The sequence below is a fragment of the Phytophthora parasitica genome (genome assembly GCF_000247585.1).
Source record: "Phytophthora parasitica INRA-310 unplaced genomic scaffold supercont2.6, whole genome shotgun sequence".
Lineage (NCBI taxonomy): Eukaryota > Oomycota > Peronosporomycetes > Peronosporales > Peronosporaceae > Phytophthora > Phytophthora nicotianae.
The window spans coordinates 1,273,092-1,299,211 of NW_008648992.1; the positions used below are offsets into that span (position 1 = coordinate 1,273,092).

General features: G+C 50.1%; 12 protein-coding genes across 13 annotated transcripts; 5 read left to right on the forward strand and 7 right to left on the reverse strand.

The window, feature by feature from the left end:
• Positions 1-20: 20 nt before the first annotated feature.
• On the forward strand, positions 21-955 carry PPTG_04111 (hypothetical protein; the record flags this gene model as incomplete). Its single annotated transcript, XM_008897938.1, has 4 exons — positions 21-69; positions 136-537; positions 605-736; positions 825-955. The coding sequence occupies 4 exons, from the start codon at positions 21-23 to the stop codon at positions 953-955; spliced, it is 714 nt and encodes a 237-aa protein (XP_008896186.1).
• Positions 956-1,002: 47 nt separating this feature from the next.
• PPTG_04112 (hypothetical protein) lies at positions 1,003-2,033 on the reverse strand. Its single transcript, XM_008897939.1, has one exon. It carries the CDS (start codon positions 1,968-1,970, stop codon positions 1,218-1,220), a length of 753 nt encoding a protein of 250 aa, XP_008896187.1. The 5' UTR covers positions 1,971-2,033; the 3' UTR covers positions 1,003-1,217.
• A 1,260-nt stretch (positions 2,034-3,293) lies between these two features.
• PPTG_21571 (hypothetical protein) lies at positions 3,294-4,115 on the reverse strand (the record flags this gene model as incomplete). The annotated part of the gene is made up of 1 exon (XM_008898381.1): positions 3,294-4,115. One exon carries the CDS (start codon positions 4,113-4,115, stop codon positions 3,294-3,296), a length of 822 nt encoding a protein of 273 aa, XP_008896629.1.
• A 168-nt stretch (positions 4,116-4,283) lies between these two features.
• Positions 4,284-5,854, reverse strand: PPTG_21572 (hypothetical protein; the record flags this gene model as incomplete). Its single annotated transcript, XM_008898382.1, has 9 exons — positions 4,284-4,425; positions 4,491-4,613; positions 4,709-4,773; positions 4,837-4,936; positions 5,000-5,085; positions 5,154-5,255; positions 5,329-5,373; positions 5,460-5,591; positions 5,666-5,854. The coding sequence occupies 9 exons, from the start codon at positions 5,852-5,854 to the stop codon at positions 4,284-4,286; spliced, it is 984 nt and encodes a 327-aa protein (XP_008896630.1).
• Positions 5,855-6,331: 477 nt separating this feature from the next.
• On the forward strand, positions 6,332-8,893 carry PPTG_04115 (hypothetical protein). Its single transcript, XM_008897940.1, has one exon. The coding sequence runs from the start codon at positions 6,517-6,519 to the stop codon at positions 7,807-7,809; it is 1,293 nt and encodes a 430-aa protein (XP_008896188.1). The 5' UTR covers positions 6,332-6,516; the 3' UTR covers positions 7,810-8,893.
• Positions 7,882-10,419, reverse strand: PPTG_04116 (hypothetical protein). The gene is made up of 4 exons (XM_008897941.1): positions 10,210-10,419; positions 9,944-10,131; positions 8,874-9,876; positions 7,882-8,809 (listed from the first exon to the last, which is right to left on the reverse strand). The coding sequence occupies exons 1-4, from the start codon at positions 10,387-10,389 to the stop codon at positions 7,913-7,915; spliced, it is 2,268 nt and encodes a 755-aa protein (XP_008896189.1). The 5' UTR covers positions 10,390-10,419; the 3' UTR covers positions 7,882-7,912.
• A 5,779-nt stretch (positions 10,420-16,198) lies between these two features.
• PPTG_04117 (hypothetical protein) lies at positions 16,199-16,918 on the forward strand (the record flags this gene model as incomplete). Its single annotated transcript, XM_008897942.1, has 1 exon — positions 16,199-16,918. The coding sequence occupies one exon, from the start codon at positions 16,199-16,201 to the stop codon at positions 16,916-16,918; it is 720 nt and encodes a 239-aa protein (XP_008896190.1).
• An 84-nt stretch (positions 16,919-17,002) lies between these two features.
• PPTG_04118 (hypothetical protein) lies at positions 17,003-17,827 on the forward strand (the record flags this gene model as incomplete). The annotated part of the gene is made up of 1 exon (XM_008897943.1): positions 17,003-17,827. One exon carries the CDS (start codon positions 17,003-17,005, stop codon positions 17,825-17,827), a length of 825 nt encoding a protein of 274 aa, XP_008896191.1.
• A 37-nt stretch (positions 17,828-17,864) lies between these two features.
• Positions 17,865-19,142, reverse strand: PPTG_04119 (hypothetical protein). The gene has a single exon (XM_008897944.1). It carries the CDS (start codon positions 19,064-19,066, stop codon positions 17,957-17,959), a length of 1,110 nt encoding a protein of 369 aa, XP_008896192.1. The 5' UTR covers positions 19,067-19,142; the 3' UTR covers positions 17,865-17,956.
• A 1,915-nt stretch (positions 19,143-21,057) lies between these two features.
• PPTG_21573 (hypothetical protein) lies at positions 21,058-21,261 on the forward strand (the record flags this gene model as incomplete). Its single annotated transcript, XM_008898383.1, has 1 exon — positions 21,058-21,261. The coding sequence occupies one exon, from the start codon at positions 21,058-21,060 to the stop codon at positions 21,259-21,261; it is 204 nt and encodes a 67-aa protein (XP_008896631.1).
• Positions 21,262-21,368: 107 nt separating this feature from the next.
• On the reverse strand, positions 21,369-24,121 carry PPTG_04120. 2 transcript variants are annotated; one of them, XM_008897945.1, is made up of 5 exons: positions 23,844-24,121; positions 23,637-23,777; positions 22,241-23,576; positions 22,096-22,170; positions 21,369-22,033 (listed from the first exon to the last, which is right to left on the reverse strand). In XM_008897945.1, exons 1-5 carry the CDS (start codon positions 24,074-24,076, stop codon positions 21,467-21,469), a joined length of 2,352 nt encoding a protein of 783 aa, XP_008896193.1. In that variant the 5' UTR covers positions 24,077-24,121; the 3' UTR covers positions 21,369-21,466. The 2 variants fall into 2 exon arrangements, with proteins under 2 accessions (XP_008896193.1, XP_008896194.1); XM_008897946.1 differs by having other exon boundaries at positions 22,096-23,576.
• A 385-nt stretch (positions 24,122-24,506) lies between these two features.
• PPTG_04121 (hypothetical protein) lies at positions 24,507-25,162 on the reverse strand (the record flags this gene model as incomplete). Its single annotated transcript, XM_008897947.1, has 2 exons — positions 24,507-24,952; positions 25,123-25,162. The coding sequence occupies 2 exons, from the start codon at positions 25,160-25,162 to the stop codon at positions 24,507-24,509; spliced, it is 486 nt and encodes a 161-aa protein (XP_008896195.1).
• Between the last annotated feature and the right edge of the window lie 958 nt (positions 25,163-26,120).

The following is a 26,120-nucleotide window of genomic DNA, read 5'->3' on the forward strand; positions in this document are numbered from 1 at the left end:
CTGCTCAATCGGCCCTGATAATGCCTTCATCCACACAAGCCTCCTTCGTCTGGGTGAAATATGGTTTTGGTAAGTGCGTGCTTCCTATGTTCGGATGGGATGTTGCAGTCCAGCTGACGTATGCATGGACGCGAGTAGATAATATAACAGCGCCAAAGATGTACAACGCCAATGTGTCCTGCGCGATCTTGAGGAGTTTTGTGAAAAATACTTGCGCGAGGGACATTGAGGATCTCTGTAAGCAGAAATATATTCAGCTGGGCATCGAGCTAGATGCTCTTAACAAAGCGCTACAGGCTGCCCAGGCACGCAGCGCAGCGATACCATTAGCGACAGACGGATCGTCGACTTCAGTACATCTTGGAGGTACTAGTTCGCGCCCATCAAGCGGGGCTGCTTCGTCTCGACCGATCACGCCCACGATCCACGCAGATTCCAATGGCTCGGCCGATGAAACTATAGCGGAGATCACTGCCAAGAAAGCTACAACCGAGTATCAGCTCCAAGTGGTCGCTACAGCTTCCAAGTTGGCGAAAGGTAGCAAAATCCTGTCGGTTGGGATTAAATCGGTGTCGATGCTAACCCAGCTATTGTTTAATTCTAGAATTGGCAACAGGCACGGCTCTGGTTGATCTCGCGGACGACCATGGCACTAGACTCAAACTGGACGAACTTGGTGATGCCCGAGCAAACACAATCCTGAAATCTCGAGCGCAATACACTGCGGTGGCTGTTGGTAAGTGCTTTCCACTGGTCTGCGTGTCCAAAAGGATCCACCGAAAGATCTGTATGTCTTATCCTTTGCGTTTGTTTTCTTACTGCAGCTGTAGACGACAAGGGATCACCTCACATCGTGCCACTAGTCTTCAAGCTCCAGAAGATCTCCACTGATGCAGCTCCATCGAGACCAAGCAGCGGTGCGGCCAAGTCCACTGGGGCAACTGCCCCAACATGAGCCTAATACAACTCGTTTAATGCCAATGCAATGAATGCAATGCAAACTTGATAGATTCAAAGAATTTCATTGAGATTAACATGGTGGGAGAGCTCCGAGGAATCGAGAGCGCCTCACGTCCTCGTGCACATCCGTCCATTGTGAACAAAACACGTCACAAGCTTAACGGTGACGCAAGCTTCACTGCACTGCGACTTGAGCCTTCCACACCCTCAACTTACAGCGACGAGTGCGTCGTCGTTACCACCTCTTGCTCTCCACTTCAGATGTCCACGGGCTTGCCCTTCGAGGCGAATTCGTCGTAGTACTCAACGACCTTGTCCCAGTTGGCCACGTTCCAGAAGGCCGAAATATACTCAGGGCGACGGTTCTGGTACTTGAGGTAGTAAGCGTGCTCCCACACGTCCAGACCGAGGATGGGGATCAGAGGCTGGTCCACACCAGGCATCAGCGGGTTGTCCTGGTTGGGCGTGGACGTGATAGCCAGCTTACCGTCGGCCTTCACACCGAGCCAGGCCCAGCCGGAGCCGAAACGCGACGACGCAGCAGCGTTGAACTCCTGCTTCATCTGGTCGAGCGAGCCAAAGTCCTCCTCGATGCGGGTCTTAAGGGCGCCGTGCGGGGCCGTGTTAGTGGAGCCAGGCGAGGTCATCCACGTCCAGAAGAGCGAGTGGTTGTAGTGACCGCCACCGTTGTTGCGCACAGGCGCCTCAGTGGCCGACTGCACCACCTCAAGGATGGACTTGCCCTTGAGGGCGGTGCCCTTGTCGGACGAGATGTAGTTGTTGATGTTGTTCACGTAAGCCTGGTGGTGCTTAGTGTGGTGGATGTTCATAGTGTCCGTGTCCACGAACGGCTCGAGAGCGTTGTAGTCGTAGGCAATCTTGGGCAGCTCGAACGACATCTTTGTTGGTGAAGCGGGGGTTCTGGGTTGAAGCTTGTACTGGATCTGGCGAATTGCAGAGTGAAGAGGGCCGAAGGCGGATACCGTTGTGGTCGGACAATCCCACCACATGTTTTCAACCAATGAGAATCGTGGTCTTAGGCTGACTGTCGGTACATGCTCGATGCGATTACGAGAACAAACACGATGACCAGAGGCTGTTGTTGACTCCATGAAAGTGAATGCACAAGCGTTGGAACTCAGATTCGTCATCGAGGCTGGCACTCGATAAGCAATGCTGTGCGATCCATTGCTGCTGCATGTCGAAGTTCGTTTTGGCTCTCCCCTTCCCCGCATCTGATTTAACAAACCGCGGTTTTCAGCGGTATAAAGTGCGGTTTCTGTATTGGCAAATTTTGCAATACGCTGGACCAATCAATAAAGTAATATTATGAGTGTAGCTTGTCCTTACAAGCGATTGGCTGTTCCGATAAAGTACGATATGAACTTCAAACGAAGCGGAATTTGGTTGGAGCCCCTGAAGGCGACTTCGACTTGCCAATCAATCTGGTCACCACCATGGACGCGCAGCAGAGCAGTGCGCCGGTATCAGACCTGGCAGTCGCCGCACAATATGCTGATGAAGAGCTGCACTCGGTCACCGCGCAATTCGCTAACTCTGCGACGGTGAGCGAGGCCCCCAAGGCGCCGATGGTTGCCGTCACGGACAAGGTTGACGACAGCGACAGTGATAGCGACAGCTCCGACGACGAGGCTCCAGTCGAGAAGAAGGGGGAAAAGAATCTTGAAAATGGAGCAGTCGAAGAACCTGTTAAGAAGGAAGCAACTGGTGAGAGCTCGGGCGAAGACAGCGACGCTGAAGGCGAAGAGCCCGCCAAGCTGCGCGCAGAGATCGAGGCAGCGATGGAGAAGGAGGAAAACAAGACCGGTGGTCCACTAACCACAGAGCATGAGGTTGCCTCAGCTCCTGTACGCGAACCCAAAGTGGAACTGACGGCCGACTGCCCCATTGCACAGTGCGGCAGTATCTTGAACGTAAGTGTGCCCGGACTCATGCTGACAATCAAGTCCAACCCGAACACCAAGCCACTGGACGAAGGAAGTGTGCTTTGTCTCGAGGACCGTACCGTAATTGGATGTGTGGACGAGGTATTTGGTCCTGTATTGATGCCTATGTACCTAATTCGCTTCGAGAACGCCGCTAAAATGCCCGAGAAGGCTATGGTGAATACTGCAGTCTACTACGCGACCGAACACACGACATATATCGTCCCAGAGGAGATCAAAGACAAGGGCACAGACGCCTCGAATATTTTTGATGAAGAAGCTGATGAGACTGAATTCTCCGACGACGAAGCGGAAGCTGCAGCCAAGCGTGGCAACCGCAAGCGCAATCGAGGTGGCGCACCGAATGAAGGCTCTAACTCTGCACAATCATACGGCGGACGTGGAGATCGTGGTGGACGCGGAGGACGCGGTGGACGTGGAGGAAACTTTACAGACTATCACGCGAGACAGAATTCTTCGAGCCGCAGCTATACCCAGCAGCCTCCGATGCCGCCTATGCCTGCGATGCAGACACAACCGCACGGTGGAGTGACGAAATACACGCAGCCTGGTGGTTTTGGTGGGGTGAGACCTGTGGCGTACGGCAACACGAACTACACGTCTCCCCGAGGCAACGGAGTGCCTCAACCTCCCATGCCTCCATACAGCGGAGTGCCTGTATCGCAAGGACAAGTTCCTGCTCGTGGCTACTACCAGCCGCCTCAGCCGCCGCAATACAGTGCGCACAACTTGCCTCCGTACCCTCCACACGCTCCGTATCAGCAGTACGCGCAGGCAGCAAGTGCACCTTACGGCCAACCGCAGCCACCAAGAGCACCGTACGGTCAGCCCCAGGCACCACCAAGTGTGCCTTATGGTCAGCCTCAGCAACCACGATACAACCAAATGCCGCGCGGTGCTCCTCCGCCGCCCCCAGCGTTCTACAATGGACAGCAACAGGGACAGCAGCCTCGTGGACCTTACGACCAACGGCGTTATTAGTGGAGAATTGGACTTTGCAGCATTTATCCAGCCTTTCTTGTGCTTTTTGGAATGTAAATTAGATTCGTCAACGCAACTATCCTGTCGATAGGAGGCCAATGCGATAACAGCCTTATCATGAAAATGACAACGACAGGAATTCTCTAACAGGAGGATGTGAGAGTAACACTTGCGATAAAGCCGTTCTTCATCACTTCGAAGATGCATCCTGGTGTTGGTGAGTAGCACAAGCTTGATCCGAATGGGTGGAGGCCCAAGCCGTTGTCATGGACAATTGGTCGTAAGTCTGATGTGCCTCCAAAGACCAAACGGATATCCTTCCACTGTGAATAGTACAGCAACATTATTTACGTTAGAGCGATGGCGAAACTAGCCTTACATAGCAAGTGAATGTACCGGTGTTTGAGGAGTGATTTCCTGGCTGGTTCTCTTTGAAATCCCCGACTTCTGCAGTGCACTTGAGGATTGGAAACTGAGGCGGAAGTTGCATTTGTTGTAGGCGCCGAAGTCCGGATGACTGGAATGAGCAATACGGTCAATGGAAAGTGGAGCGAATTTACATTTGTGAAGCATAGAACGCACCCAAGCGCATTGGTCTTTAGAATCACTTTTGACGCGCGATGCATCGAATCATACAAGATGTCAAGTCCCAGGTGCGGGTAGTTGTGGAAATAGTCACCGACAAGTCCACCAGCAACTGTAGCACTGCATATTCGAGGCAGTAGCATAACGTTACCAAATTTGTTAGGTTCATTTCTATCTCGTAAAGTAGCTTTCTAAAGTAGCTAAACAGAACGTACCCGTCATTAGGATCTTCGGATTTACGAAAGACAGACACTGGGGCACCCAGCTCGCTAATCACTTCCTGTGATCACGAAACAATGTCAGATATTGAATGTTGGATACAGTAATCGATTGCTTGCTAAACCTGAGGCGACCACCCAAGCTGGATGCATTGCTTTCTGCCAGTAAAAACCAGCGATGTTTGCTCTTCACCAATATTAACTTCAACTTCTTCAAAATAGTGCCTGTACAAACAGTATAATCAGCGTTTAGTTGTTAATAACACGCCACAATACTGTGACCTTTACTTTTTGGTAGGCGTAGGAAGACCAAGAGATCGGTAGTCTCCACCCACAAAAACGGTGAACCCCGTAGCTGCTGGAGTGGCGCCGTTCTGCACCACAGCGAGCGTGAACGTCAGTCTCAAAGCTTTCACATGCTCAGATTCTAAAGCGCACACACCGGAAACTCCATCGGTAAGTCTGTGCCGTTTTGGTACAAATTGCGGTACTCAGCAGGAATCGGGAATTTGACACATCCGCCTTCGTAGCCTAACACGTAGGTCTATATCCCCATCAGGGACAAGTCTTATGTGAGTTGATTCGTGCAATTAACAACAATACATAACGAAACTAACCTGTTCAGAAGCGTCGTAGTGACCAGGGAATGTAGGACCGAATAGCTGCAGTATTCAGCCCCAACACAAGCCAAGTAAAAAAGCGCACACATTGCGACAATTACAGAAGCATAAATCGCTTGGTTACGTACGTTATAGACGGACATGAAGGTGGCGGAGATGTCTCCGCCGAAGATCACAACGCGTCCAAATTTCAGAGCTACGCGGTTCACGTCGTAGAATTCGATGACCTTAAGTATCTGCCGCACCGGATCGAAGTGCAACTAAGACGAACGGGAAGAATATAGGTCAGAGCACAGTTATTATTGATAGAGAGGCTAAAGAGTGCATTGCTCACCTTGAGTCCGTCCTCAGCTGAATCTACGACCACGTCGCGCTTGTAGGGCTCGGTGGCGTCATATGCGACCTCAAAGGGGCGAACAGGCAGGCGGCTCTTGAGAGCATGCAGTACCTCGGCGATGCTTGCGCCGAGACGGAAGGGCCCCACACCCACGCCCAGTTCGATGCGCCACACCTCGCGGATCATCTTGGCAATTGTTCTCTTCGGGGTGTTGAAGAAAGTGTACCGAGATTTGGGTACAGTTGCACCAGGAGGCCCTTGCTTTTAAGGAAGCTGGTCCGAAGCAGTTGGCTGCCACAGCAGCCTGCCGCTAGGAAATTGACGCCATCTTCGGCGCTATGAAGCTTAGCTCCATTAACCTCAACGCTCAGCAATGCCTCTTCGAGTAGCAGTCTGCTGAAGCACCAGTGCTACAGGTTAATTAGCCCACCAAAGTCACTAACTTCGGCTGCAAGCTGTCAATTGCAACTGAGCTCCAAAGCAAGTCAGCAACATGCATTAACTGTCAGTGCAGGGCCTCGGTCACCGAGGCAACTCTGGCCATCATCACCAGAACTGAGCTGAGCTGTTCGCCGTTCCAACTTGTTTGCTGCAACGGATTTTCCGTGTCCCCTAGGCAGCGACGGGTCACTGGATTGGTTTTTCACTTGCTTTCAGTAAGGATTCCAATCCAATCCCTGGACAGTGTCGAGGTTTAGGTGGCATTTACATTTTCAGCCAACCGCTGTGCGATTTCGCCATTCTCGCTCTATTTCTCAATCGTCGCAGGAAACGGCCCGGCGACAGTATCGGCGACGACGCAAAAGCGCCACTCACTCCGCGCTCTTCTCCACCTGTAGTAGCTCAGCATGAAGACGCTGCTGGCGCTCACGGGCGCGGCAGGTCTCTTCTCTTCTGTACATGCAGCCGCAAGCTGCGCGGACTGTGGCGGCAACACGTGCATGCTGGACGGCACCGCGACGACAATCACGGGCGGGGCGACGTCTGTCAGCGTGAACTTTTGCAACTTTGACAGCTCCAAGAACAGCACGTACGCCTTAAACTTCGGCGTGTCATCCCTCCCGAGCTGCGACGCTAAGAACGAGACTCTACCTACCGTCGCGTCGCTCGTGGCGGCCGACGGCTGCACACCCGACACTTGTGCCGTTACCGTCAACTTCGAGTCGGCGCTGGACTGGGCCATCGCACTGCAAAATAATGGAGTTACCAACACTTTAACAGCGCAACTTACAGCCGGTGGAAATAGCGATACCGTAACAATCGCCACGTTCGAGACGATGGCGGCTGCAGTGATGAATAGCGGCACAGCCAGCGTCTCAGTATGTGCAACCGAGGTGGACGTCAGTGGCTCGAGATTTTCGAGCGTTTCAAGCTGCAACGCAGCGCAGATTTGCAGAGGAGCCGGCACAGACACGACGTGTACAACGGAGTTGATGAAGGACGCACAGGTGGCCGACATTAGCTGCAACGGCGAGGCCTGTACGGGTAAAGTGACGTTGAGTCAGTCGCTGCCCTGTGACGGCAGCACTGGCGACGCCACAGCGATCATTGTGGGCGTCACAGTAGCCAGCAGTACACAGTCGAATCTCGTGAGTGTGGGCAGCATGACGGCGCCGAACTTTACCATCACAGACGCCAGTGGGCTGAACGCTGGCAGCTCGGAACTGGTGCTTACGACGGATACTTTCTGCTCCTATTCAAGTATCCAACTGAACGTGACAGTGGAAGATGAGACGGTGGAAGTCAGCAGTGTGAACTCTACGACCAATGGAACAGTAGTGGTGGAACTGGCCTCGCCACTTAGTAGCGAACTCGCTGGCGAGGACATCGAGTTGTCGCTGTCCCAGTGTGGTGTATTGGCTACAGGTGAGTTCTCCGTTGGAACGGGCTCGGACGAGTCGACATCGGTGTCGACAGGATCGACGGATTCCTCGCAGGACGCTGTTGCAGGCTCTACAGGTTCCGTATCTACACAAGAGGAAAACGCCGACTCGGGACTGTCCGGGAGTATCATTGTAGGTATTGTCATTGCTGCTGTGGCACTTGCTGGCTTTGTATTCGAGTATGTCCATCACAAGAGACGGCAACCAGCGCCAATGGCACAGGACTCTACCGTCAACAACCTCACTACACCCCTGTAAGGCAACGAACAGCTCGAGGACTATTGACCGACCCATGCGTCAGGTTCATGTAGGCAAGTAATAAAGTTTTTGTGGCTTTTTGTTATCTCTTGTGTTTTTATTATCATTCACTGGAGTTTGCGGGACTCGCGGATCTTCTTGGAGCGCATTCTTTCTTGAGTGCGAAGCGTTTTGGAGCCGATAGAGTGTGGAAATCAAGCTGCAACTCAAGCTGTTCGATCTGCGTCGACAACTTAGATAACTCAAGTTCAATGGCAGCATTTTCATTGGGTGGAGTAAAGTTTTCGATCGGGGCAACAGGAGCCGGCACAGCGACGCCGCCTTGGGCAGCATAAGTGTCGGAGAGTCGAGGAGCTGCAAAATTTTCACGGTTCGAGGCGGCACTTGAAGGCTTCTTAAGACTAGTTTGGTCCGACTTGACTGCGCGCGAGATCGCTACTGGTGAGGGAGGCGAGAGCACAGTGTTCGGTGGGAGTTTATTCTTCAGATACGCCAGAATCTCGGCGCTACCTTTTGCGATCACTGTGCCCCGTACTGTACGCTGTGGGTTGCCGTTCATGTAGATTGCGCGAAGACGCGGACACAAGCCGAGTTCGCACGGTACTTTGGTCAAGTTGTTGTTCTCGAACGAAAGCGATGCGAGCTGGGGAGCGTCGTAGATCCTTCCAAGTGATCGTAATTTGTTGTCCGAGACGCTGATCACACTCACATTCGCCAGTTGCGACCATGGGAAACGATCGAGAGTCTCGATCTTGTTGAAGCTGAGTAGCAGTGTTTCGAGCGATCGTAATTGACTGACCTCCACGGGTAGACGAGAGAGACTGTTGTTGCGCAAATCCAGTTCTTTAATCGTATCCCCCAACGCTGGTGAGTCCCCGAGAAACTCACTGATGCTCTCAGATGAAAGATTATTCTTCCGAAGACGTAATAGCTTAAGGTGAGGCAATGCAGCGATAGACGGATGGAGAGACTGCAGCTCATTATCCTCGACAGTCAAAGTCTTCAATATCAAGATAAGAAATACATCATTAGTTTTTGTAAAGCAAAAAAGAAATGTTACGAACCTTGAGAGGCAATAACTCGCCGATCGCAGCTGGGAGCGACTGTAACTTGTTTGCCGACAGATTCAAGTGCAACAGCGTCGATTCAAAGTTGAATGAACCCTGGCCTACCAAGTCTGAGGGCAAAAGTGTGAGAGAATTGTTCGTGAGGATCATCGTCCCTGAGGCTGCAGCCTCTCGGAACTGGGAAGTATACTCCAAAGCAGGGGGTGAACCCTCATCTGCGTGGGCCAATCGCTCTCGTTCCATCTGCAATTCATCTCGCTCTTCTTCCAAGACATCAACACCAACGGGAGGAGCTCCCCGCGTGCGTAAATATTTCTTGAGTGATTCACATCCAGCACTGGTCACTGATCGGCGTATAGCTCGAAGAGGGTTTCCATCCACGATGAAGTGATTAAGGTGTTTGAGGTAGCCGAGACCTGGTGGCAAGTCCGACAGATCATTGTTCGCCACATCCAACGTTTTGAGCCGGTACAAACACGCGACATTAGCAGGCAAATTTGCCAATTTGTTGTCTCGCATATCCAGCACGGTCACAGAGTCTTTCACACGCAATATGGACGTCTCATCGATAGTCGCGAGGGTGTTGTATCCGAGAAAAACTTGATCCAGAGCTGCACCTTCAGGTAGTACAGGGAATACAACGAGCTTATTTTGCCGTAAATCCAAGAATTTCAGCCTTGAAAGCATCGCGAATGCTTCTCCAATCGACTCAAGACGATTCTTCTTGAGGTCAAGATTCTGCATATTCCGAAGCGCTCCAAATGATGATGGCAGAACAGTCAGTTGGTTTGAGTGTGCGTTCAGAACGTGTAATATCTGGAGCTTGCCAATTTGTTCCGGCAGAGATGTAAGCATGTTTTCCTCGATATGTAGCGCTTCAAGATTTTCAAGAAGAGTAATGGAGTTTGGCAATCGACTGAGCTTGTTGCCGGATAAGACGAGCTCTTTTAAGCTAACCAATGCACCAAAGCTCTCGGAGAGGTCTTGCTCAAGTTGATTGCTACAGATACCAACAAATAACAGCTTAAGCCGCTGGAATTTATTTTAGAGAAAGAGAGGACACTTACTGGCTCAAATCGAGATATGTGAGTGCCTGGAGTTCGAAAAAACCTTCTGGCAGAATTTGAATCGCATTCTTGGTCAATTTAATTGAAGTGATGGACGTCAGGCCACCGATTTCATCGGATATGGACGGAATTGCATTGTGACTCAAGTCGATTCTGACCAGGTCAATGCACTCCCATTTCTTCTCATCCTAAAGTTTTACAACAACAACAAAAGAAGTGTTTTAGTTTACACTAAAAATCATACTGTCGGATCTAATCTTGCAAACCTTTTCGAGGTGTTCCTCTAAGTGATAAACTTGGGGCGGGAACTCGGTTAGATTCCTCGCCGGTAGACTCAAGATACCAATCCGTCGAGCTTCACGAAGAGCTCTCGCAATTTGATCTCTGGCAGGAGCTAACACAATATCTTGCTGTCGAAGACGTCCTCGCATATTCTGTGCCCTCATGACGATCGATTCACGAAACGTCGCGACGCTACTTTCGCGGTTATGAGTAAAAGGTCTTCCTTCGTTTTTATGCTTTCCTGTAATTGCCTTATGGGATTTTGTTTTGCGTGTTCCTTCATCTCCGATTTTTTTTGAAAAAAAAAAAACAATTCACTGGAATTCATGTCTGCGGATAGCAAGTTTTATTTATCGTGTTCAACAACTATTAGAGCCTTTCAGAAACCCCGGATTTTGCAAAAGCACGTAGTCATTTTCACGTAGCTCGGCGATCTATTTCTGGCGCGCCTCTTCGGACGTGTTTTTCGGCTCCAAAAAACCGTGCCCAGTGTTGGACAGCACGGCTCTTACCCGAGGGCGGCGAGCTGTCGACCTGAGGGCAGGATGCTGAGCACATCATCTGTTCACTGAACAGATTGATGTGACAGCACAAATAAAGACTTACATTTATTATTGTAATAGTAAGTACTAGAGTAAAACAGATCCTAAGAGCACTAGGGATACAGTGCACCGGCAGACAGAGGCTGTCTGCCAACCAAACAGGAGTGCGATGAGGATTTGAGGGCAGAAGGGAGAGATGCCGCCCGAGGACGAAGTCCGAGGACAAGCTCACTTCTTCTTCTGCCTCAGACTGAGCACAAGTCTAGAGAATAGGTAGTTAAGAATAAAGTTAAACAAACTGTATTGAGAGCTACTCTAGACTTCAATTCAACATTTCAAGTAGAATGAGCAAGCCCACTGAGTCCAACATGAGCAGGTTGCAGTTCCAAGGGAACAAGGCTCATTTTCGCTGGCTGGAAGGACAAGTTTGTGGATCATCTGGCTGCCAAGAGCGACGACATCGCGATTTTTGAGCTCCAGCATAATCGTGAGAAGCCTCTCACGCGTTACGAGGATTTGCTCAAATCCCAGCCGACAATCCCGCCTCTGGAAGGAGAGCAGACGCCGGAACGTGTGAAGGCTCACGAGCTACAAGAAGCGCTGGTTAGGGGACAGAAATCCTACATCAAGGATCTTCTGAACCAGACGCTGCCAAGAAACTTCGCTAACGAACGACTCATGAGGGAGCCGGTCCATGTCATCTGGAGGGCCGTTGAGAAACGCTACGGTCTCAACACTGCGTCCGGCGTTGTAGAGCTGGTGCAGAATTTCGAGAGAGTGGCCAACTCTGACTTCAGGAGCATTTCGCACCTGTTCCAGCAACTTAAGGTTGCTCGTGAGCAAGCGAACAGGAACAGCATCGAAGATCTAGGTGGGAAGATCATATCGTCCCATCTCATGCTCGTTAAAGTCCTGGCAATTCTGCCTGGCCACCTGTGGGGCTCAGGGATCGAGTTCCAGCCTGGTGACTTTACTGTCGAAAAGGTTGAGCATAAACTCGTTGCCATCTTTGGCAACAAGAGCAAGGCGCAAATCATGGCGCTGGGCAAAGGTGTCGCGGTGAACCATGTACAAGCCGGGGCAGCGAAACCCAAGCCAAGTGCACTGGGCAAGCGAAAAGCCGCGCCTATCAACGATGTGCACTACAATGTGGGGGATAAATCGTGCCACTACTGTGCTGGGGAATTCAACGACATGAATGACGTCGGTCCCCATCATATTGTCGCATGCCCCAAGATGAAGTACGACTTGAGCCTGGGCGTTAAGCGCAGGAACATCTGGAGCCGAGGCAAACGCGTTGGTACTTGCTGGTCAAAGCCACAGGAGAAAGGCAAGTCGGTTGTCAAGACCAAGAAACCGGTTCGCAAGCAGATCCCGGTAGAAGACTGCCTACCGAAACCGGTAAACGCGTGCGAGACGGCGCAGCCAGGCGCTCCGATGAGTCCACCGCCTGTCAGCCCACCAACCACCATGACGCCTGGCTACGAAGATATGCACGGCACCGAGCCCATGGACACCGACGAGTCCATGTCGTCGTACGAAGTGCCTGTCAATGCTGGGGACGTCACCGGAGATGGGGCGATTACCGACATGGCGGCAGGTGTCAACAAGATGGCGGTTGACATGGAGCAAGCGGTAAGGTCTTTGTATCCTTTTCTGCTTGACAGTGAAACACTTCTAACCACTGACTGTTGGGTGCTTGATTCAGGATGCGGTTTCGGTTTAACCAGCGAAGCATCCCGGTTTGTGGAGATGAGACCCGACAACGGCTACATGTTTACATTTGCAGAAGGGTCTAAACATACAAATACACACATGGGCACTGTGAAACTTTATTTGCATGGTCCGGGAGGTATTCGACCGTTTCAGTATACGAACATTGCACTAGTACCGCATGCTAAGTCGAATATACTTAGTGAATACTGGCTACAAAGGGGAGGGTATCATATTATAGGGTCAGCCAATGGCGACTATAAATTTGTCCTATATAAGAACCAATTGGTTTTTGTGGCCAAGGCAATTAACGGAGCGTATTATATACAATCTAAAACAGTAAAAGAACGGCAAGCGCACTGCCATGCTGTAAAATCACAACCATGTAAGCCACTGGCACTGCCAGGAGTGGGAAAAGTAGAGGCTGCCCTAAAGGAATGGCATGTAAAGTTGGGACACCTGAACAAAGAGCAGGTGATCGCAATGTTGACCAAATCAGTGGTGGCCGGTATGCCTACACTCAAGGCATCTGATCTCAGGCAAGTGCCATTCTTCTGCGCAACATGCGCGGAAATGAAGAAGAGACGGATGTCGTATCGCAATACAAAGGGCTCAAGAGATACAAAGCCGATCAGCACGATACACATGGACACAAATGGTCCGATGAAGACAATGGGAGTCTTCGGAACCACAGGCACTATCAGGTACTTCTTGAGCATCATTGACGACAACACGTCATGGCGCTGGACATACGTTCTACGGAACAAGAAAGAAGTGTTCGAGAAGGTCCGAGAGCTCCTACTGCAACTTGAGCGTGATGGAAAGTTCACAATCAGAATAATTCGCTCCGATGGTGGGACAGAGTTCGTGAACTCAGCGTTCAAAGAATTCTGCAAGGAAAAGGGCATAGTCTTTCAGACATCAAATGCATACAGCCCAGAAGAGAACGGAGCGGCTGAGCGTGACCATCAAAGCAAACTCGACAAGGTTCGCTGCGCGCTCAAAGATGCGGAGATGGAACATAGATGGTGGCCAGAGGCCCTGATCTACATGACCTATGTTCAGAATCGTACCCCAATGAGCCGGTTGGGTGGAAAGACGCCATACGAAATGGTGCACGGAGAGTCACCCAACATTAGTGGCTTACCTGTGTGGGGTAGTATCTGCTTTGCACACATACCGGCTGTACTTCGCAAAGACAAGAAACTGTCTGCTAGAGCTCTAAAGTGCAGGTTCTTAGGTGTCTCAGAAGAAGCCAAGGGCTACCGACTATGGGATGGCTTAACAACAAACACATTGTCGCTCGAGATGTGCTGTTTGACACAACCAGTGTAGCAAACATTGTAAATCGGGCCTTTAACCAGTCCAACACGGAGGGCACAACTCCATTTACTCCGCGAGAGATACCCGGAGCAGAGGGACATCAGCAAACTGCATCTGAGCAGGAGACTGCTGAAGCAGTGGGAGTTACACCTACTGTGCCTCCAATGGATCCTACTGGAGCAGTGGGAGGGTCCAAATCAAAACGGAGCGCAGGGTTACTGGAAAGACCAAAGCCCATAGAGCGACCCCGTCGAGAATCCAAACGACCGAAACGGTATCAGGACTATCAGTGCTTCCAGGCAATCCTGGACAAAGCTAACACGGAAGATATTCTAAACAACAAAGTCTCCATACCACGAACTATCAGAGAAGCTCTGCGTGGACCCCATAAGGAACAGTGGAAACAGGCCCTAGAGTTAGAGTACGACTCTCTCATTGAGAATGGAACCTGGCGATTGGTAGCTCTACCACCTGGCCGAAAGGCTCTACCATGCCATTGGGTGCTAGTAGTGAAATATAACTCAGACGGTACAGTTGAGCGATTTAAAGCACGCCTCGTTGCGCAAGGTAACTACCAAGAATTTGGAGTTGACTGTGACGAAGTATATGCACCGGTAGCACGGTTTGAGTCCCTTCGCTTGGTGTTAGCCATTGGAACGATACTGGATTGCCACATCCATCAAATGGATGTTCATACTGCGTTCTTAAACGGTACCATTGAGGGGGAACAGAAAATCTATATGAGACAACCTCAAGAGTTTGCGAAGCGAGGCCAAGAACATCTGGTCTGTGAACTTCTAAAGAGCATATATGGGTTAAAGCAGGCACCTCGGATATGGTATAGAGTACTTCATACCTTCTTGACATCGATGGGTTTTGCTCGCTGCCACAAAGAGTTTTGTATCTACGTGCAAAAAGTGGGAGATGAATGGCTTATTGTCGTTGTATATGTCGATGACCTCACAATTATGTCTCGTGACATGGAGCTCATTAACCGACTTAAAGCCGAACTGTCAAAACGGTTCAAAATGAAAGATCTAGGAGACATCCACTACATCCTCAAGATGGAAGTGCGCCGCAATAGAAAGCAGAGGGTGATGATGATCTCACAACGCAAGTACATCGCTGAGCTGATAGCGAAGTACAACATGGTGGATAGCACACCTGTACTAACCCCACAACTGTCAGGGTTGACGCTAGAGGCTGAGGCGAAAATGAGCGCTGAGCAAATAGCAGCGCAGCCTTTTGACTACAGAGGCATAGTTGGATCACTCCAATACCTGGTTCGTGGAACACGACCTGACATTGCCAACGCGGTGAGAGAACTAAGCAAGTTTCTATCGTGCTACAACCGCACGCACTGGGAAGCGGCTAGGCGAGTCCTCAAATACTTGAAAGGGACGTCGACGTACGGTCTACTGCTTAATGGAAATGAAAGCAACGTGACTTACGAAGTGTACACAGACGCGAGCTTCGCGTGTCAACCAAAAGAACGCAAAGCAGTTACCGGCTATGTGATTAAAATGGCTGGAACCAGCGTGTCGTGGTGTAGTAGCAAACAAGGTGGAGTTTCTCTCTCTACTGCTGAGGCAGAACTCATCGCACTAAGCGAAGGTGCCAAGGAAAGCGAGTGGCTATGGCATCTTCTAGGAGAAATGGGATTTCCACAACAGGGTCCGGTGCAAGTGTGGTGTGACAGCAATGCTGCCATCAGCATCGTCAGAAACCCAGGGAATCACAAAGCAAACAAGCATATCGAAATACGGTATCTATTTACGAGAGATCTAGTAGAGGATGGTCGTCTCAAGATTACCTATTGTGCTACAACTGAAATGGCTGCCGATATTTTGACAAAGGCATTGCCGACCAAACAATTCCTAAAGCTAAGGCATAAGCTAGGAGTTATGGATCTAGGACTTACCCCTAGTACTTAGTGGGAGTGTTGGACAGCACGGCTCTTACCCGAGGGCGGCGAGCTGTCGACCTGAGGGCAGGATGCTGAGCACATCAATCTGTTCACTGAACAGATTGATGTGACAGCACAAATAAAGACTTACATTTATTATTGTAATAGTAAGTACTAGAGTAAAACAGATCCTAAGAGCACTAGGGATACAGTGCACCGGCAGACAGAGGCTGTCTGCCAACCAAACAGGAGTGCGATGAGGATTTGAGGGCAGAAGGGAGAGATGCCGCCCGAGGACGAAGTCCGAGGACAAGCTCACTTCTTCTTCTGCCTCAGACTGAGCACAAGTCTAGAGAATAGGTAGTTAAGAATAAAGTTAAACAAACTGTATTGAGAGCTACTCTACAGAGTTCAATTCAACACCCAGCACCCTCGCTACGGGGTAAGCGCACGGACTTTTGCGCGGGGTGCACAAGTTGCTGTCTGGACATGGCTGGCGAGTCGAAGACGATACGAGGCCCATGTGCCTACTACATCGATGAAAAGAAGCACTGTGAAGCAGCTGATGATGTAGTGCTGGTCGCAGAAGAGTGCTCAGCTCCGAGCTGCGGCAACTACGTTCACCATTTCTGCTCGAACAGTGTGCTCGATGGTAATTTAGGTTCCAGAGCATGCTCACCCGCTTGTGCCAGCATCGTTTCTGGTGCCATTGCTCCAGATGGCAACTCCGCTCCATCAGAAACAAGCGTTGTGGCTACCAAGGGTCGCAAGCCAACTCGTCAAAGAAGAAGAAGCGTCGGTCTGATCTCCGGAAACACCTCCAAGGGCTACAAGGGCTTGGTAACTGAGCCAGCCACGCCGAGATCAACATCTAGTACTAGCGCGCCAAGTGTTGAGGAAACGACACGCTATGACAAGCCTGGATACAGTCGTGCTGCAGCTGCCAAGTTCAAGCCACCGACTAACAGTCGATCTGCTGGCAAGCGCTCGCGATCGAGCTCTACTGCTGATGAGTCTACTGACGCTGTCGCTACTCAAATCTCAAGCGCCCCCGTAGCACAGGCTAAGGTGGTATCAAAGCCAAACTCACGTGTCAAGACATATGATGACTTTGCTGGTGTTGATGTGGAAAGTTTAAGTTCGTGTGATGAGTCTCCTGACGAGCTCAGCAAGAAGTCTGATGACGACGACGAAAACGAGGACAAGTAGAACGAGATCGCATCAAAAGCTGACAAGAAGAGGCGAAGGAAGTTCTTCTTTGACCAGAAGGCAGATCTGGCGCTCCTTAAAGAGATGCTTGCCATCGAGCCTTTTGCAGGAGGCCACGGCAAAATTGGAGCTCGCTATCAACTCATGGCAGATAATCTGAGCGTTCACCTCAAATTAGACCCGAAGTTAAGCAAGAGAACAGTGCAAGAGCGGTTTACACTGCTCCTGGATGAGTTTAAACAAAACGATCAGGCCTACCGCAAGAAGACAGGAGTAGCGGAAAACTACGAGGAGCACAAGCAATTGCTACAAGATCTATCGGACCGAATTAGAGACGTGAAGGCGATAAAAACCGACAAGAAACAGAAAAAGAAAGACAAGGAGGATCGATTGCAGACACAGGGTGCGATTCTGAGGGAAATGGCTGTCAAGCGTCGAACGAAACGAGATGCAGCTACTGAGGAGTCGAAGCAGGATTCATTGAGTGCACCCAATACCGAAAGCGCGATCGTTTCAGGTTTGACAATAGACAGTTCCTCGGGTAGTTCTTCGGGGACTTCGAATCGCAAAAACAGCAAGACAACTAAAGCTGCTCAAGACGGATCACTGGCAGCATACTTGGAGCAGCAGGTAATGAGTCGGCACGAAGCCAACGCGCTACTAGAGCAACAACGGAAGCTAATGAAGCAAAATGGCGAGGAGGAAGCGCTTCGCTGGGACCGCGAGTTCGCTTTCAAAAGTAAGAAGCTTGAATTGGCTGAAAGGAAATGGAACGACGAAGTCGAGCTACGACGCCAGGAAATGCAGATTCGGCGCGAAGAAATTGCACTATTGAGGCTGCAATTGCAGGCTGCTCAAAATAAAGTTGGCAACAGGGGCGCCGATGAGCGTTTTCCAACTAGCAACTAATTGCTGCTACTTCTAGCCGGCGTCTCGAGTGCTCTCAGCTGGTAATTTCAGAGTTCTATTGGTGTGTGTGGGTGAGTTTTTCCTGATATTCTACGACGCTGGAAATCGAACGAATTAATTATTATCGACTTAGTCGGTGGTAGAACTGAAGTACTCTTCGAACGTAGGTGGTTTACATCCAAAGAAGCGCGAGTTTGTGTTTCCACCGCGTGCAATCGTTATGCAGTTCGTAAACAACACCCCGAGCTTGTAGATGGTAGCAACAGGAGTCGTTGCAGATGGCTGGTGCCGCGTGAAGTCCAGATACGAAAAGTACCTGGTTATCTGGCCGTATGACCACTCCACCGACACACGCTTAGAGCTCATACCCTTGTTCACCGCGTGCTGGTGAGGGTTAATGCTACAACCTTTGTAAGGACAGCAGAACACGTCAGTGCACCCGTAAGCAGGATCACCGTACACCAGCTTCCCATGAAACTCTGAATTGTCTTCAAGCAGCTCTGGTAATCCACTCTGTCTCAGCATGTATATGTCATGACGTCTTCCATCCACGGGGCCGAAAAGATGACAAATGATGCCGTCAGGAGCCACGACCGTCTGGAACTTGAATGCATGCACTCGCTTGTGTCCATTGTACAGCGCTTCTTGACCTAAGCTTGGACGGCAAACGGGTCTCACTGTTCCGTCAATAAAGCCCCAGACGCCCTCGATGTGGTTCGGGTTCTTCGCAGCAATCGCACGGCAGTAGCGATCTAGGTTGGCGGTAACTCGATCCACGTCAAAGTAGAGAAGGTCTGCAAACTTTGCATCAAGGTGCTCCACCACAAAATAAAATATATGGCAAAGTGTCGACGGAGCTCTGCCAAACATGGCCGCCATGTCGATCCAGCGCTGAGGGAACGCCATGCGACGAAGACAAACTGCCAGAGCTTCCAGTGGAGTCGCTCGGACTCCCTCCTTGGTTATAACTGGATCGCGGATCTGCAAGTGTACCACAAGGCGCTCCAAATCACTAGAAATGAAGCGGGACTGGTCCAATGCTTCGTCGTCAGCCATGACAAGGATGTCGAGTCGAAAGTCTGGAATGAGCACGCGATCTCTGTACGAAAGCGGCGCGTTGAAGGCGATCTCCAGTAGAACGACGAGCTCTACGTCTTCATCCGCAACCACACGACGACGGGGGAGCGGCAGCATGAGGCTGAAGCTGCGCAGAAGCCGCGGAGGAGATGTCAGGTCCATTTTCACCTTGGCTTGCGTATCTGGTTATTATTACTACAAGTCAGGCTACGTAGTTTTGGTACGGACTTTGAAATTTCGTTACTTCTGAATGACACCAAGCGACTGAAATCCCGTAGCTGAAATCCGGTATCGCTCTACATGATTTTCGCTACGTGATTTTGTTTTGTCGGGGTTTCTGAAAGGCTCTATTTCAGCCAAAACAGCGGATCTGCTGAACAGGCCCAAAAGCTCGGAAATTTCGGGTTAGTCACATTTTTTTCCCTCAAGAGATAAGCTGCAATACTCGAAAGAAAAAAGCGCTCATTCCTGAAAGTGAAAATACGAAAACGGCAATTAGGTATTTCGCGTACGCTGTAGTGGGGAAACCAGAGGCGGTGATTGATGTCGTAGTCGAGGAAAATAAAAAAAAATGTACATCTTGTCGAATGCAATCGTGGAAAAGGTGGACACCAATGGATTGATACTAAAGGGCTCTTATCTCGCGTGTATTGATGGAGCCTGGATCAACGCTCGGATCCTCTGGTCGACGAAATATGCCGCAGATCAAAACCCAGCGCAGTGAAGACGATAACTTTCGGTCGTTCGATCGATCGACATTATGCGGCCGATTCGAGCGGTGCTTGGGCAAATCCCGCCGAGCGATGTGATCTACATACTTGTTAAGGTAGGCCCGGTGAAACCCATAAGCCGCATGTATGACCCAAGTATGTCACATTTCGAGCTCCACCAGGGGGAGTTGGCTGGTACAGGACTCGCAGCATCCTACAACTCGGCTCCATCGCTAATACTGTACTGCCGACTAATCTTTCACCGAGCAGTTCAAGTTTCTCACAGAGGAAGTATGCGGTCATCGTCATGTTGGTTGGGTGGTTGCCCCCCGGAATCGGCAAGTCAGTCACTGCTTTGGCATTTGCGACTACACTCGACAAAATAAAATGGAGAGTGACATGGATTCACGTCGTCCAAGGCATGAATTGGTACTTGCATGTCAGCTGAATCAGTCGCAATCGCTTGTCGCGTTACCCGGGGTGTTTCCGAAAGGGAAAGTTTATTAATGAGGAAAAGAAAACAGGTACTTGGCCACGGAAGGGTGCTCCTTCACCGTGCCTTGAACATACAGTCGTGAGCGCGTGCCAGCACCCACCAAAGTCCCGCGCAGCGTGCCACCAAGCCGTCCAAACCTTGCAGTGCAGGCACCACGCCCTCGATACGCCTCAGGGCATGCGCCTGTGATCTCCATTGGCCAGGTCCAGCAGCCGACGCGACCACAGCTTGAACTCGTTGAACGACGGGCCGTAATCGGCGACACCGCTCCTCCAATATCATCCGAGACGAAGACCTGAAAAGAGGCCTTTATAGTATGAATTCAAGGCATCACCTGGTGATCATTGACGGCGATATATGTGGAGAAAATCAACAAGTGGAAAGTGAGATCGACTGGTTTCTCACGGATGGAAACCGGAACGGCCGATATTTGGTTTTTGTTTGCTCGAAGAACGAAAGTCAGAATTGGTCGTACGACACGGAGACCATGATACGATTGAAGGAATTCACAGTGAATTCCTGGATATTGGAAGAGCGTACCAGGCGGCTGTCAACAATGAGCTTTCTTCGACAGTGTAACAGAGAAGCTGAATACCAGTGAAACTCTGACCAATGGAAAAGTGTTGGGTGCAGTCGACTGTCTCGCAAGGGGCAACAGTGAGAAAGTTGACAAAAGATACAAGACGCGAGGCAATAGTGGAGTCAAAATATTATTACGCTGGTGGATCGAGTCGGTATATCTTTTTCTCCGATAAGGAAAGCGGAAGATCGATGTAGAATTCTTCTTCCGTTTTCAGAATGAAGGCATAAAAATGCATGACAGCGGCGGTTATTAAATATGGAAGACAGAGCGGATCGAAGATTCACATGCAATTCCTATGGCCTTGTCCGAGAGTACAACGTGGTTCAAGCCGACATATTGGAATGTAGGTGGCTACGATGCCATCATGGTGTTGAAAAAGACCCAAACAGTTCGGTTCGTGCAACTAGCGGCGTCACTGCAGCAGCCTTTCCACATTGAATACTTTTTGAAATCGTTTGTTGAATCGCCTGAAGGCTTTAAAGTCGAGAAATTGGAGATATTCTTCGTTGCGGAGGAAGCAAACAAGCGGATTTTTGCGTTCACCTCGTTACTGGACAAGGGCTACTAACGAAATACGGGTGGCCTAAAGGGAAAGAGGTTGATCGAGTTAGAATTTTCGGCATTAACGCCACGTTGAATTGCTAGTGAGGAAGAAAAAGATTTGCAACACAATAGTCTAGTCTAGGCAAAACTAACTTGTTTGCTTTAAACATGTAGCGCGGAAATGCTTCTCGTAGTTACAGCACAAAAATGATGTTGAAGCGGTTGATGCGCTAGGGTGTTTGTCCGATCTTGCGTAGGTGGCGAATCTTCTGGGATCGCGTCATAGCCAAGTCCTTTTTCAAGGCAAAACGCTTCGCTGCGGAGATAGCGAAGTCATCCAATTGTTGCTCGAGCTTCAGGATTTTAGCGTTCAGCTCAGCCAGTACTTGATCCTCGGCTGGTGCTAAGGGAGTTGGGGTTGCAGCTGGCGTTGGTGCAAGTGGTGGCTGCTTGGCAAAGGACTCGGATTTTTGGTTGGCAGGAGTCACTTCCAGCGGCTTGAATGGGGGCGTTGATGCATCTACACGAGGACGCTTCGACTCTAGGGGGCTTGGAGTACTTCGTTGGTGCGGGGTTCCTTCGTTGTTCTGGTTTGGCCGCACACTAGTCGTATCCTTGGCCGCTTGCAGTTCCTTACCAATGGTGGGTGGTAACACATCGGGAGGGAGTCTATTGTGGAGATATTTCAGCACCGCCTCGGTGCCATTGTTCAGGATGTGCATTCGAATACCTCGCTGGGGATTACCAGCCAGGTAAAAAGCGCGGAGGTTCTCACAAAGCGCAAACTCTGCTGGAATCTATTCAAACGAGGACAGCGTTAGTAAAATGATGAGATGCAACAGTAATCTAGGCTCAATACCTGACGCAGCTCATTATTCTCTAAAGACAGCGACGTCAGCTTCGGCACTTGGTAAATAGTTCCGCATGACTCCAGCTGAGTCAAATTCAAAATCACAACAATAGTTAACGCGCTGAATACAGCCAGACCTATAATTCACACGTACCCGATTGTCTGCGATGCTGAGTACAGAAAGCTGGGACATAAAGGACCACGGGAATCCGTCCAACGACCGGATTCGGTTGAACGAGAGTGAAAGGGTGTCCAACGTTTGCAAATGCTGCAAATTATAGGGCATGTCCGTCAACACATTGTTGCGGAGATCCAGCTCTTTTAGAGAGAAGGAGATGCTAGCACGGTTGCCTGAGACTAGCATTGCATTGACAGCATCGGTCGTGAGCGAGTTTTTACTGAGCCGTAAGTGTTCCAGACGCGGTATCATCGCGATCGAAGCATGAATCGACTTCAAGCCGCACTGCTCTGCAGTGAGTGTCTGCAAGGACGTCAGGTCGCCAATCACCGCAGGTAACTCGACCAGCCAGTTCTTCGACAAGTTGAGCTGAAGTAAAGTTTCTCCAAATCGATATTTCCCTGCTGCGTGGAGTTGGTCTGGTAACTGGTGAAGTTTCATATCAATGAGCTGCAAGTTGCCCGAAGCAGCAGCGTTACGGAAGAGATACTCGTCTTCTAGTGGCGGTTCTTCGGCCATAGGTTCGTCCTTCTCCATTTCCCTCTGTCGGATGGTAAACTCGTCCACTTCTTCCTCCATGGCATCAACTCCTACAGGTGGACCACCACGTGTGCGCAAGTATTTCTTCAATGGCTCCGTACCAGCTGAAATAATTGATCGTCGAATAGAACGCAACGGGTTGCCCTCAACCAGCAAGTGAGTCAGGTACTTTAAGTACCCGAATCCCGGGGGTAAATCATGCAGGTCATTGTTCGTCACATCGAGCGTCTTCAACCGGTACAACTGCGGAATTCTATCCGACAATCGTTGTAGTTTGTTGTCTCGAACATCCAGCACTGTGAGTGACTCCTTGACAGTCAATATAACATCGTCGGGGATATAACGGAGCAAATTAAATCCAAGAAAAAGCTGATCCAAGCACGCGTTATTCTCCGGCAGCGTTGGGAATAGTTCAAGCTTGTTCTGACGCAGATCAATGTACTTGATGGACGCCAAGTCGAGAAAAGCGTCGCCCGTAGTAACCAAACAATTCTTCTTCAGATCCAGCGTCAGTAGACCTGTAAGTGAGCTAAAGGATGCTGGCAACTCCACAATTTGGTTCGAGTGTGCGGATAATGTTTTCAAGTTCCTCAGTCTCCCGATCGTCGTCGGAAAGGCTCTCACTTGATTGTTCTCCACCCGTAGCACCTCCAAGTGCACTAGTCCACCAATAGCTTCCGGCAGCTTCGTCAATTTATTGCCTTCCAGTCCCAAGTCACGTAATTGGTCCAGTTTACCCAATTGCTCTGGAAGACAGCCTTCCAACTCATTGCTTAAAAAAGTAATATTACTACCCAATAAGTGCAAAGATAATTATTTTACAATGACGTACTTGCTGAGATCAAGGCTTGTGAGAGTCTCCAGACTCCATATAGCCAAAGGTAGTTGACGTAGACGATTGTGGCGCATCTTGAAGCTCACGAGGTGCTTGAGCTTCTCCACTTCACTCGGAAGCTCTGTGATTTCGTTGTAGCTGTCAATTGTATCGTTAGATAAAGCATCTAGCAGAAATTAGATAAGATATCTGTTACATTGTCACCTTAGGTCTAGCTTCTTGAGCACTGCACATTCCCAGCTATGCTCGTCTTCATCCAGCTCGTCGTAAAGGCGGAAAACTTCCTTAGGGAACACGCGGAAGTCACGTGACGACAGATTCAGGTTCCCGGACTGGCGCGCTAGCCGCAATGTGTGCGCCATAGCGGAGCTCTTCTCTTCGGGGGCAGCCCCAGCCGAGCGCCTCATCGCATCCCGAAGGCTGACTCGCGACGTCATTGCAAATGGACGATTAGAAATGCATGGAATGACTAATTAGAAATGCATTTCTAATACAATTAGTGTAAAAACAATTATTGTATTAATCGATTATGTGCGGAAGACAAAAGTTGTATATTAGCGGGAGTCAGAATTGAGAAATGGCACAAAGAATATGGTCACTTGAACGCCAACAAAATGACCAAACATCTCCCAAAATTTCGCCCCGGTCACAGTTTGAACTATCTTAATTAAGACGCATTGATGTACAACTTTAGCAAACCAAAACATATTAAAGATCCTTCCAATCAAAGCCACACTAGAATTGAAACCACGTTCACTTTCGTACTTTATGGGTCTAAACATATCAATAGGACATTTTTCAACCACTCCTCAAGTAGTAACGAATTCGACTAAGTCTGAAAACTGCTAATTCGTGGAATTACGACGTCTACACAATGACCTCGTCGAGGGCCGCATTGGCGATTTCTACAGTCTCGCTGGAGCACGGCAGCAAAAGAGGCAAGTCACCAAGCGGAGCCACTTGTCCTTGCTCAGATGCGGGATCTTGTACTCGTTTTCCGCCTTGGTTTAACATCGCTTGTTCTAGCACGGAGCGTAGCGTTAGAAAACACTTGCTTAATGTCACCGACTGGAGCTCTGAACATGCCGACATGACTGTTGCAACAAGCTGCTCCACGCCGTACGCGCGTTTCTGGTACTGAAGAGCTTGGATGCTTGAGTAAAAACCCAGATCCAATAAATCTGGCCTGCGTGGCGGTTGGTTTAGGAAGTTGATCTTCCAACCGTCAGAATAACAAGCCTGTTTCACTGCTTCAGAGTATGCACTCGTGTGCGGCGTTGCGTTATCTTGCTGTACCGTGACCGTTTTAGATCCTAAACAAAAATACAGGATAATGTTCAAGTTAGAATAATATAATTGTAGTTTTTGTTTTACAATAATGACGTACCTGGTCACTTGGCCGTAATTGCAGTAATGATCTTCTCGATGAGAAATGCTTTGTAAGTCGTCTTGGCGATCGAGAGGCACTTAAGCTCAGGCGTACCGGCGGGACGGCTCGTGGACGAGCGTTTAGACTCCACCATCTCCACAAATGGCCAAACACCCAACTTGCCATCAACCCATTTGCGCGTGTGAGCGTCGTACCGAGGACGCCCAACAGCAATCAGAAAGAGCACCTAGCAGACGTCGCGACCGTTGCAGCGCCGTGTGTGGTGCACGAGCTTGGCATCTCTGAGAGAGGCCGGTGCATTGGATGAAATTCTGGTAAGATGTCCGCTCGATGGCTGGTGCGACCTCTAGCGCCGCAGTGAGGTCCCCAGGACTCTAGACGCTTGCTGTGTCTCTGGCGCTCTCAGGTGGGTCATCGTTGCGAGCTCGGAAAACAGTGCTTGTCGTCTGTCGGGTGCAGCCCAAACGCGCAGCAGCGTCGTTAATGGAGGTCCTGGAGAGCTTACTGTCCACCATCCGCTCCAGCAAATAGCGAATGATGGACTTGTGAACTACGGTGGATTTACAACTACAGAGCCAGGACAGCGTCCCAGCTCCAGTGCTGCGCACTGTGTAACCAGTAACTATTCAGCTCCTTTACGGTAACTGTTGGCTGTAAGCTATTTCAAACTGCTATTATACTAACCTGCTAATACATACTCAAGGGTTTTGGCGGCGGCTGAACTTCACTTCTGAATTTCCAGTCGAGAGCACAGCCGCCGTCTTTTGTCCCTGCGGACTCTGAGTCCCGCACTTCACTAGTGTTTTCCTTTTGCTTCCAATGGTGAGCACGCGCGGCGCACGTGCTCGCCATAACGAACATCAGGTTATGAGCCCTAGAAGGGACTCACAGAGTCCAAGACCAGCACCAAGGACGGATGCAGCGGCATCACTAAGCTCGTAGACGGCAGCGCCGTCAGACGAGGCAGCCATACCTACCAGAACCGGTATTAACCGTATCGAGGTGCAACTCGAAAGCTTATTGGCCCAGTTTGGATCCGCCATAACGAACCTCAGGACTTGTGGTGAAGAGCTCCTGCACGTGGCGGGGGG